The sequence below is a fragment of the Myxine glutinosa genome, chromosome 4 (genome assembly GCF_964187855.1).
Source record: "Myxine glutinosa chromosome 4, kmMyxGlut1.1, whole genome shotgun sequence".
Taxonomy (NCBI): domain Eukaryota; kingdom Metazoa; phylum Chordata; class Myxini; order Myxiniformes; family Myxinidae; genus Myxine; species Myxine glutinosa.
Window position 1 is genome coordinate 77109295 of NC_136264.1, and position 12583 is coordinate 77121877.

General features: G+C 44.2%; 1 protein-coding gene across 7 annotated transcripts in view; it reads left to right on the top strand.

The window, feature by feature from the left end:
* Nucleotides 1-12583, top strand: part of PBRM1 (polybromo 1) — a 411924-nt gene that overhangs the window by 15075 nt on the left and 384266 nt on the right. For 6 of the 7 annotated variants that reach the window (XM_078776017.1, XM_078776018.1, XM_078776022.1 and 3 more), the window contains exon 2: nt 5031-5203. In XM_078776017.1, coding sequence (XP_078632143.1) covers nt 5063-5203 — 141 coding nt within the window. In that variant the 5' untranslated portion in view covers nt 5031-5062. The remainder of the gene's footprint in view (nt 1-5030; nt 5204-12583) is intronic. The other variant, XM_078776019.1, reaches the window with a different exon arrangement.

A 12583-nucleotide genomic window follows, 5' to 3' on the forward strand; every position in this document is an offset into this window, starting at 1 on the left:
CACGGTCTTCAAGCAGCCATCAATCATCTGGACTGGTCTCCCATCTCTACTGCCTCTGACATGAATTCTTCCTGGGAATTCTTCCAAAGCAAACTGCTCTCTCTCATGCACAGATTTATCCCATCTCGTCTTCTGTTGTCATACCCTTCCTCCCGTCCATGGTACACGGAATCTTGTGGTGAGGCTATTGCCCAGAAACAACTTGCTTTCGTCTCCTGGAAAGCAAATCCAACGGAAGGAAATCTCATTTCCTTTCACAAAGCCCGAAACAAGTGTATGTCCACCCTCAGGAGAGCCAGGAAACAATATCTCTCCGTTCTCAGGACGGAACTGTCTTATCTGTCTCCCTCTTCCAAATCCTGGTGGCGTCTGGTCAAATCTGTTTCTGGTGTTTGTTCCCCCTCCATCCCCTCCCTCACCTCAAATGGCCACACGGCTGACTCCGCACGTGAAAAAGCTGAATGCCTCAACTCTGTGTTTGCCTCTAAATCTTGTGTCCCAAACCCATCCCTCTCTGTACCCACCGTACCCAGTCGTACCCAGCTGCTCCTGGACTCTGTGTCCTTTCCTCCTGACAAGGTGGAAAAGTTTCTGTCAACCCTCGACTCGGATTCTGCAACTGGACCTGACGGCATCAGCCCACGGGTCCTAAAATCCTGTTCTTCCGCTCTTTCACTCCCTCTCTCTGTTCTCTTCACCCTCTCTTTTGCTCAAGGTCATCTTCCATCTGCTTGGAAATCTGCCAACATCACCGCTTTGCACAAAAAAGGTGCAAAAACAGATCCCAGCAACTACAGACCAATCAGCCTTCTCCCAATTATCAGCAAAGTCATGGAATCCATCAATGCTTCAGATATGAAATCTTTCCTCTTCTCCAATGGCTTGATCTCTGATCATCAATTTGGTTTCAGACCTGGACACTCTACTCTGGACATGCTGCTTCTGCTTTCTCAACAATGGATGGAGGTCCTCAATGCCAAACACGAAATTAGAGCAGTCTCCCTTGACATATCACGTGCCTTCGATACGGTCTGGCACCCCGCTCTGCTCACCAAACTCTCCTCTTTTGGTATCCATGGAAATCTCCACGCATGGCTGGTGGACTTCCTCTCTAGTCGTAGTCAACGTGTGGCCCTGAATGGGTTTCTCTCATCTCCTCTTCCTGTTCAGGCTGGAGTTCCACAAGGCAGTGTTCTGGGCCCTGTGTCTTTTCTGGTCTTCATCAATGATCTCTCTGACTCTTTTGAAAATCCTCTATCTCTTTGCTGATGACTCTACTCTCTGTCGCTCCATTCTTAATCCCTCAGATCGGCAGTCTGCAGCCTCCTCACTTTCTGCAGACCTGGACAAAATCACAGACTGGGCAAACAAGTGGAACATGTCTTTCAATCCTGACAAATCTCACACTCTTACGATGTCTCTCCGAAAAGACCGACTGGACAACCCTCCCATCCACTTTCTGAATAATCCTCTCCAAGAAGTTCTGTCACTCAAGCTTTTGGGTCTCACTATCTGCCATGATCTTTCCTGCGAAAACCACATTTCAAATCTGGCCTCCAAAGCCAGTCGCCGACTGGGCATCCTCCGTCGTGCGAAGTCCTTCCTTGGCACACCTGAGCTCCTCACCACATACAAGGCTTTCATCCGCAGCTCAATGGAATACTGCTCTCCCCTCTGGGCTGGTGCTCCTGCCTCACACCTAGCTCGTCTTCCCGCTGTTGAAACCAAAGCATTCAGAATCAATGGAATCTTCCGCGATGAAGCTAACTCCAAGGGCCTCTCACTCACTCACCGCAGGCAGGTTGGTGGTCTTTCCGTCTTCTACCGACTCCTCTCTGGCTTTGCCCCCCCAGCTCTCTCTGGGCTCTGTCCCGCAAATATTCCTACAGGTCGCACAAGATCTGCCTGCAACCCTCTTATGGTCAAACTGCCAAAATCAAGACTCTCTGCTCACCTTCACTCCTTCATTCCTCTTTTCTCCCGCCTCTGGAACAAACTCCCTCACTCTCTTCAATCCCACTCCACCCTCCAGGTCTTTAAAACAGCTGTTCACCACCATCTCTTATCTTCCCCCATCCAAAACCTTGATCTTTTCTACCCCCGCTAATTTCACCCCAATTCCACTTTTTTGAAATACCAACTTCTGTCCTGGAAGTCCTTGGTGTCCTTGTGTTTTATACTTCTCCCTCCCCCCCCCCCCCCTTCCCACGCCTCCTCCCCCCAAGCCCTCTCCCTTCCACACATCTCCCTACTCTCAAATGTTGTGTTTGTGTGCTTCCCCTTCTCTCCCCATCTTGTTTTCCGCTCCCTCTTTTTATATATTTTGTTTGTCTGGTTGATTTGTTTGTGAAGTAAATGTTAGCTCTTTCACGAGCCTCGATTCAGTATACAAAAAAAACAAACAACAAAAAAAAAAAAACGTTTTGGTGCCGCCAAATGGAAGGGTATCCCCACATCGCTAAAATTGCCCTTGAGATCCTCACGCCGTTCGTTACAATGTATCTCTGCGAGCATGCGTTTTCAAAACTGGTGGACATTTAAACAAAGAAAAAGAGCAGGCTTGCATGTGAAAATGATTTGAGGGTGGCCCTTGCCAAAACAAAACCACGCATTTCCCAGATCGCCTCCCGAAAAGGAGAACAGAAAACGCATTAAGATGCAATTCTTCTTCTTAATTTTTTTGGTCAAATTGAGGGGTTCTGTGAGTGTTCGGTGGGTTTCGTTAGGGTTCGGCACCTTTAAAAAGGTTAAGAACCACTGCTCGAGGTCTTCAAGACAGCTGTTCACCACCATCCCATATCATTGCCCATTCAAAACCATGATCTTTTATTCATATCCCCCCCGCTCCCCCACCTCCCTTCCTCGCTACTCAACCTCCCCTCCTCCCTACTCCTAAGCTCATCTCCTTCCAAATTTCTAGTTCCTCCTTTTTGAGAGTTTCCTTCCGTATCCATCTTATGTACCCCATGAGGCCTTCCCAACTCCTCATTCCTCCGCACACCCATTGTTTGTCCAGGTCTCCCTCTATTTTTAAGCCAGCTGTTGGTTTTTCCCCATCCCCTCCTTCCTCTCTTGCTACTATTCCTTTTATTCTATTGAACGTCCTGATCCGTTTAGTGTTCTAGCTCTTCCACGAGCCTTGACTTTGTATATAAAAAATAAATAAAAAATAGCGCTCAATGTTTCTTAGATTTCTGACATCTAAAGAAAGAAGTAACAATAGTCTTTTGAAAAGTTTGTAAAATCTGAAACTGGTGAAATCACCTCAATACTTGGTTGGTCTTCCTTTAGCTTTTCTCACAGCTCCCATGCGGTGGGTTATTGATGTGACGAGGTGGCTGCATTCTTCTATTGTGATGGATTCCCAGCACTGAACCAGTTTATCCTTCAGTTTCTGAAGTGTTTGGGGTTTGAGCGCATTCAGCTTGCGTTTGACAGTGTACCATATATTCTCTTTTGGGTTTTGGTGGGGTGGGTTTGCAGGATAAGCTAAAACCACAGTCACATACAGCAAGCAATCCCATTGTAGACCGTGCTCTATGTGCTGGAGCCAGATCTTGCTGGAAGATTCAGTCATTATCACCAAATAACACCTCGGCATTTGGGATCATGAAGTTCTCCAGCACGTCTTGGTACACAGCAGCGTTAACTGTCTAATTCAGCAGACAGTGAGGTCCTACACCCACAGCACAAATGCCACAGAATACCACCTGGCTTTGTGGAAACTTGACACCGTGGTAGGCAGGTAGGGTGATACGTCTCTTTTGGACGGTGCCTTACTCTGGGTCCCTTTCACCAAAGGAGGTACAAAATTTTGATTAGTCAGTGAACATAACATTTGACCACTGTTCCACAGATCACTTCTCTCTCTCACATGCAGACCAGACAAACGCCTCCTTTGGGACGCATTCAGGAGATGCTTTATGGCAGGCACGCAGGAGAGAAGTTCCAGTTCACAAAGACGGCGGTAGTTTGTAGACCTGAATGCTTCGACACTATTGTCGTTTCACATGTGAGCAAGGTTTTTGGTAGACTGGAACCGGTTCTTCTTTGCAGTAACAGCCAACTTCCTGACATCTCCTGACATGGTGATCCACTTCCATCCAGAATTCTTTCTGCATTGTGCGAGACAATGCCCGATGCAAAGCTCTTTAATACTGTGGATTGCGAACAGCGAATTTGTTTGGCGATATCGACGATGCCATTCCAGCATCAGCGAATGCCTTTACTGCTGCTTTTCTCATATCAGAGATGTTTCGCTTCCTTCCCATAGCTAGATGCATTTGTACAGACATACAGTACTTGTCCACATACATCAGGAGACCATACAATCTTTATAATGATAAATGAAATGAATTTAATGAGGATCTCAACATGAAATATCATCTATTGTAATTCTTTGACACAGGAAATTGTTTATTCTAATACCGTACCATATTTTGACATGGGTATCCAGTATAAGGGCTGGCAGGATGGCCAAAAGGTACACACACCCACCTCTAAGCTGTCTAGCTTGGGTTCGCTTCTCAATCTAGAGATAATCTGTCGTCCTGGATGTTCACAGGCAGGGTGATTCATCAATATGTGTGCCGTCCCTCGGATGGATGTTAAACTGGTGTCCTGCCTGCCCTAACTACTGCTGGCAAGGCAACTGCAAACCATCCAGTATAACCTTTGCCTAAAAACTGCCTCAGTAGCACCGATGCTGTGTAACAGGGTATGGTACATCACAATCGGAATTCCAATATACAAACAGCCACTGATTAATTATTGGAAGTACATTTTAGGATATTTTTACATTTTCCAAGATAATGTTAAATTTATCTTTAGATGTCAGATGTCGAAGAAATATTTTAGTGCTGGATCGTTTGGAATCAATTGATTAAGTGTGTGCCCGGCTCTTGCCGTGTTATAGTAATTTTATGAACCAGACCTGTAAGTAAAGTAAAAGTCATGAATGATAATATTTACTTGTAAAGGTTCATTGGTTTCTGAATGTACCCAAAGTAATCTTAATTTGTTCTAACCTAGAGTCGCCCCAGCACTTTATGTTCCTCCTGTGATGGGAGTTAAAAGAAAGCATTTGTTGTCACCAACTGGCATGAGTCTTGGAAAGGAAGAAGGTGCTACACTACAGGACAACACCAGTATGCTTCCGTTGCCAGCTAAACGCCGCAGGCACCAATTTCGACCTCTTGAGCAGGTATTGATATTCTCCATTTTATTTCAATTTATCATGTCTTTGAATCACTAATTATGATTCGTGAAGCACCTAATTTGCTATATGGTAGGATGTATGTTATATTAATTATCACAGATAACATCCTCCAGTTTAATAGGTTTATTACAATCAAACTGCCATTCAAGTGTGCCGCTACCCATCAGAAAAACGATATTGTGAAATGTTCCCTGTAGATAGGAAATTTAACACCGTCCACAGTCAAGTAAACACAAAATATCTTGAAATTTTATTACAGTCGACTCCCATGAAAAGTAATACCAGAGAAGATGAATTTCAATAAATGGAGAAATATTGTTACGTTTGTGGGGGGTAGGCAATGGATTACCTTAGTCCAGGTAGAATTGTATCGGTAGTGTGCTCTGTCGTGAAGAAGAAGAAGAACCCCCATGTACCATAAGTAGGAATCCGTTTAGACCGGATGTTGTGCAAGAGTGTATCTTTGTCCCCATGACGAGAAGTGGGGTTATGTTCATTAGTTTGGGATTAAGGGTAATTGATCCCCTGTATGTAATCGCCTCTGTACTTTTCCCCTTGTTCCTTATGATACACATCACACAACCCATGCACCCTACACCGAAAATAAACACTGAATAAAACAACCGGAAGCAGGACATTGAAAACTACCATGGGTTCTGCCAGCCGAGCCATCACAAAGGCTGCCAAGTGACCATGAGGCCACGCCCTGAAGGACGATTGGTCCGGTACCATAGAGCGAGTGAGATGGCACTCGCTGAGTGGAACACGCACAGGGATTGTCGGATGACGTAGGAGCACTGAGTATAAAAGACTTGAGTCCCGACATTTTGTCCTCTTGCATGGGGATTTCATCACGAGCAGTGGCAATCATTATCGCTCTGGCATGGGTACAGTCATTACGAGCAGACGCAGTCTATATCCTCTTGCGCAAATGAATGAATGAATGAATGAATATGAATGATCGTTTTAAGGCCATTTTCCCCGCTAGAGCGGGGGTTAGCCTTGCGGGCCCCATGACAATCATGGTTCCCTGTTTGAGGCAATGGTTTTATGGCCGGATGCCCTTCCTGATGCCAACCCTTGGTCACGCTCTTACGATGGGCAGGGATACGGTGTACCTATTCTAAATCGGGGTACACACCGTGATCATTCATCCCAGCAAGCTGGTACTCAATTTGCCGACCTCGGAAGGATGATAGGCTGAGTCAACCCCCCTGGCGTTAATTCAGCGATCGACCGGGATTCGAACCCAGGATCCTAGGATCCCAAGCCGGCACCCTAACCGCTAAGCCAACATCAGGGATATCACCCCAGCACGAAATATTGTTACTGGGTAACTCCTCTGGAGCTCCAAGGCCTTTGCCCTAAGCTTGATGGAGTAGAGCGCTTCTCTATGGCTGCTACACCAGCATCACATCTGTCTCAACTGGATTCGGTGGAATCTAAAGCTCTCAACATCATCGACAACTCCCATTGGCAAATGCATGTTGCTCTCATATCCCAGATAGGTTGTTGGCTTCTCTGTCTTATTTACTGTCTCATGTCTAGCTTTCGCTGCTCTCTGAACCCTCCAGCTAACACTCTACTATTTGAGGAAGCATGTGTTCTTCCTGTAATCACATCCTAATTAAACCCCTAAAATCAAGGCTTGTAAAACCTCCCACCTCCACTCTTTTATTCCTTTATTCTCCTGTATATGGAAATGGCTTCTGGAATAGTTCCATCACATTCTTCCCTTCGGTGTTTTAGGCAAGTGGTGCACCATAATTTCATGTTTTCCCCATCCCAACATGCGATCTTCTCTACCCACATTAACCCTACCTAACTCGACCATATTACTTTAAGGTTACTGTATTTCAATCCTCCCTCTCTCTCTCTCCTTTATTCCTGTTCATGTGTCCAAATGTGGCCCAATGTTTGTACAGTCATGTGAAAAAGTAAGTACACCCCATGTAAAGTTTTGACTTTTTCAACATATTTCAACATACAGCTATTTGATCTTCATTTCAACAATATTGATAGATAAAGGTGATGTAATACAACAAATATCATGAAACATTTACAATTACATTTTGTAGTCCATTGTATAATTTAAATAAACATAAATGCAAATTTCGCATGTGGAAAAAGTAAGTACACCCTTGGCTCTAATAGGTGGTATTGCCCCCTTTGGCAGAAACAACCTCAAGTAGGCGTTTCTCATAACTGTCTACCAGTCTCTGACATCGACTGAGAAATTTTTGCCCACTCCATGCAGAATTCTTTCAGCTGTGCGATGTTTGAGGGGTTTCTTGCATGCACAGCTCGTTTAAAATCCCACCACAACATCTCGATGGGATTTAGATCCGGGATTTGACTTGGCCATTCCAGAACCCTCCATTTATTTTTTTTCAGCCATTCCTTGGTGGATTTACTGGTATGTTTAGGGTCATTGTCATGTTGCAAGGTCCACCTTCGGTTGAGCTTCAACTTTCCGACAGATGGCCTCACATTATCCTCAAGCACCCTCTGGTACAATGAAGAATTCATAGTGGATTATATGATGGTGAGCTGCCCAGGCCCTGATGCAGCAAAGCTGCCCCAAACCATAATATTTCCACCACCATGCTTTACAGTTGGTATCAGGTTCTTGTGGTCAAATGCTGTCTTTGGTTTTCGCCAAACATGTCTTCTGGTACTGTGGCCAAATAGCTCTACCTTTGACTCCTCTGTCCAGAGCACATTGTTCCAGAAGTGCTGGTCTTTGCCTAGGTGTTGATTGGCAAACTTTAGTCTTGCCCTGATGTTCTTTCTGGACAGCAAAGGTTTCCTCCTGGCACACCTCCCATGTAGATCAAATTGTGCAGCCTCTTTCTAATGGTGGACTCATGCACTTTGACATCAACAGTGGCAAGAGCTACCTGTAGGTCCCGTGATGACATTCTGGGTTTCTTAGAGACTTGTTTCAGCATCTTGCTGTCTGTTCTCGGGCTGAACTTGCTGGGGCAGCCTGGCCTGAACAAGTTGGCAGCTGTTTGGAATCTTCTCCACTTGTAGATGATCTTCCGGACAGTCGAATGATTGATTACCTTCGCAAAAGCGGAAGGTTATGTTTTGATCGCTGTGTATTTATTTGTATGTCTGTGTGTGTGTGTGTATGTTATTCGCATAACTCAAAAAGTATTCAACCGAATTGCATGAAATTTGGTGGGATGATTGGTTATTATACGGGACACATTTGATTAGATTTTGGGAGCAATCGGGTCAAAGGTCAAGGTCAAGGTCACGAAAAGGTCAAAATCGTATTTTTGTTGTTCTGTTCCCTACACTCCCATGCCAAGTACAGAACAGTAGCTGCGGCGAAGGTATGCGCTCTACCGAGTGCCCGTTCTAGTTTCAAATTGTTTGGAGATGTTTTTAAATCCCTTCCCAGACTCGTGGGCATCCATAACCTTTTTCCTGAAGGCCTCAGAGAGCTCTTTTGATCTAGGCATGGTGACGCTGCACACTTCAACAACAAAGAGCAAACCAAACTAAATGTCTGAAGTTTAAATAAGACAGGTTCCTCCAAGATCCTCTCTGACGATGTTCTAATCATTTGCACCTGAGCTGGTGCATCTGATTCTAATTTTAGGTATTTGAAGTAGTGATAAATGTAGGGGTGTAGAGACTGATGGTGTAGATAAATGTAGAGACTGATACAACAAGTGAAGCAGCTATACGGAAACTCATTGGGCCTACGCATCGAAGTCCTTTCCAAGGGTGTGGTGCTGACCGGGCCGCCGTGGTGTTCGCATTACAGCCCGACCGAATATCGTCGCTTCGTGGCTGCTTTCCACCGCCGAAATCCAGCGCGGCTTGGGCGATTCTGCCCCTGTTTGGAGAACACCCAGCGAGGCCTTCATCGGGGCCGAGCGAGCAAGCCTTCCGCTGCCGAAATCCAGCGCGGCTTGGGCGATTTTGCCCCTGTTTGGAGAACACCCAGCGAGGCCTTCATCGGGGCCAAGCGAGCAAGGGCGTGTCGGGACCTGGTTCGCGCCATTGACCGAGTGGTTCGCACCAACCGGAGCTGTTTTCGGATGACGTGCTGATGTCCCTGGACTTCGCGCCAGGTTCTGGGCCGACCGGGCCGACGTGCATCGAAGTCCTTTCCAAGGGTGTGGTGCTGACCGGGCAAACGTGGCGTGGTGCTGACGGGGCCCCCGCAGCCCCCGCAGCCGTGATTCCCCCCCCCCCTGAATTTCCATGTTTTAAACGTTTCCCCAGTGTGTACCCTGGATTAGAATAGGTACACCGTATCCCTGCGTGTCGTAAGAGACGACTAAGAGGGTTGGCGTCAGGAAGGGCATCCGGCCATAAAAACATTGCCTCTGCTCTTGGGCTGAACTTGCTGGGGCGGCCTGGCCTGTACAAGTTGGCAGTTGTTTGGAATCTTCTCCACTTGTAGATGATCTTCCGGACAGTCGAATGATTGATTTCAAATTGTTTGGAGATGTTTTTAAATCCCTTCCCAGACTCGTATAGTCAGGGCCCTTCGGGATATTTTGGTTCAAATTCTTCCAAAAGCATCAAATTTGGCGCAGATGTTGCCCATGCCATACTCTTTCGATTTTTGACGGGCGCCAAGGGCGGTATGATTCGGGGACCATACCGGTCCATCCCGCCATGTCACCTGACCTATGATGTCATAATTAGGATATGCATCCAATCACATGGTGTACTATAAGTGGTCAAAGTTCAAAATGAATCGATCGAAAAATGAAGGCAGGGATCCATTTTTAAGGTTTTCATAAAATCCAATATGGCCGCCAGGTCACATGACCTATGACGTCATATTTATGACGTATACAATCATGTATACATGAACCCGGATCATGATCGCACAAAAATTAAACACAAGGATATGGCATACAGTTCATAAAACATCAAAATCCGTACCTTTGTAATTAGACTGATGAACTGCATATGCCTGAAAATTAGGAAATAGACATGTAAATATTTCCTCTAATTGTCAAAAATAAGGTCAGAGTTCGATTACCCAACCCAGAAACATAAAATGGTGAACCTCGCGTAAATCTTGACAAAAAACTCAAAAACTGACATGTTTGACTCAAAAATGACCTTTAAGATGACCTTGACCTCGAATCAACAAAATAACATCATAATTGGATTCCTCGACCTCGAAAACCCCTGAAAAGTGGTATCATACATGATTCCAACCCTTTTGGTTATTTAACTGATTTTCCTCTAATCCGGGTGGCGGCTATTTAGTATTTCGCCAATATGGGGCCCCCCAGGAGGGGGGGTGGGGGGGGCGCCCGTCAAAAATCGAAAGTGTATGGCATGGGCAACATCTGGCCTCAGAAGGCCTCATCTGAAGGCCTCAGAGAGCTCTTTTGATCTAAGCATGGTGACGCCGCACACTTCAACAACAAAGAGCAAACCAAACTGAATGTCTGAGGTTTAAATAAGACAGGTTCCTCCAAGATCCTCTCTGACGCTGTTCTAATCATTTGCACCTGAGCTGGTGCACCTGATTCTAATTTTAGGTATTTGAAGTAGTGATAAATGTAGGGGTGTACTTACTTTTTCCACATGCGAAATTTGCATTTATGTTTATTTAAATTATACAATGGACTACAAAATGTAAATGTTTCATGATATTTGTTAAATTATATCAGCTTTATCTATCAATATTGTTGAAATGAAGATCAAATAGCTGTATGTTGAAATATGTTGAAAAAGTCAAAACTTTACATGGGGTGTACTTACTTTTTCACATGACTGTACATTGCCTTTTACCCTTTGTCACCTTGTTCTTCCATAAGCTTAGATTTTGCATACTAAATTAAACAAAGCTCGTTATTGCTCAGATATAAAGTTGATCAGTGGCATTATCAGCTTGGCTTAGCAGCGTGGCCTAGTTTTTCAACTTTTTATCCGAATGCATAAAATGACTATTAGTGAAAAACATGAGGGGACAGGGTTTGTTGTGGTCTTTTCAGTTTTTTTCATGCATGTAATATGTTTGTGGGCCCTTTGAAGTGTTATTTCCATATTTATTTGTCTAATTCACCTTTTCACTAAACTCCCACATGTTAACCCCCACCATTGAAGGTGGATGGAGGTTATGTTTGTTTGTTACGACGAAATTTCAAAATTTTCGTCAATGTCAGTCTGTCTCGTTTATTACTTGTAAAATCGAAGATTTTTCAAGTATATTGGTCGGTTGTGTTTGTGGTTCTGTCTGTCTGTCTGTCTGTTTGTTTGTTTGTTTGTCACCGGCCTACAGGTCACAATTTTCAACCGATCTTCACGAAACTTCACCAAGTGGTAGAGTTGGTCAAAAGCCAGAAGCCTATTGTTTTTGGGGTCAATAGGGCAAAAGGTCAACATAGGCCAAAGGTCACCAAATTTGCTAAATTTCTAAAATCCTCAATTTTCATCCGATTGACTTGAAATTTGAAGACCACTTGCATATCTGGTCACTGAATTCAACCACCAAGTATTTTTGAGGTCAACATAGGCCAAATGGTCAACATAGGCCAAATTTCTAAAATCCTCAATTTTCATCCAATTGACTTGAAATTTGAAGATAACTTGCATATCTGGTCACTGAATTCAACCACCAAGTATCTTTGAGGTCAACATTAGCCAAAAGGTCAACATAGGCCAAATTTCTAAAATCACCAATTTTCATTTGATTGACTTGAACTTCTAAGAGGATTTATATATATGGTCACTGAATTCAACCACCATCTATTTTTGAGGTCAACATAGGCCAAATTTTTAATATCCTCAATTTTCATCCGATTGACTTGAAAATTGAACAGCATTTGCGCATTGAGTCACTAAATAGGGAAACTAACTATTTTTGAGGTCAAAAGGTCAACTCAAGGTCAACCTTCCAAAATCATCATTTTCCATCTGAAAAATCATCACTTTTCATCCTGTTGACCCGAGCTTTGATCAAGATTGTAAATTTTAATCTTCATGAAATGGACAATTTGCTGTATCATTGGAAAACTTTTTTTGGGTGGGGGGGGGGGGGGGGCGGCGGATTTTGCAAGTATCGTGCTACGCATGACGTCTTCTTGTTTGTTTGTTTGTTTGTCTGTATGTCTGTATGTCAGTCGCCTAAAGGCAAAGGGTCAACAACTTTGTCAAATTTCTAAATTCCTCAATTTTCATCCGATTGACTTGAAATTTGAAGAGGATTTGCAAATCTGGTCACTGATTTCAACCACCCATTATATTTTAGGTGAACTTAGGTCAAAAAGTCAACATGGGCCAAATTTCTAAAATCCTCAATTTTCATGTAATTGACTTGAAATTTTGCATTGCACTGCATAATCACTGCATTGACTTGAAATTTTAAGAGGATTT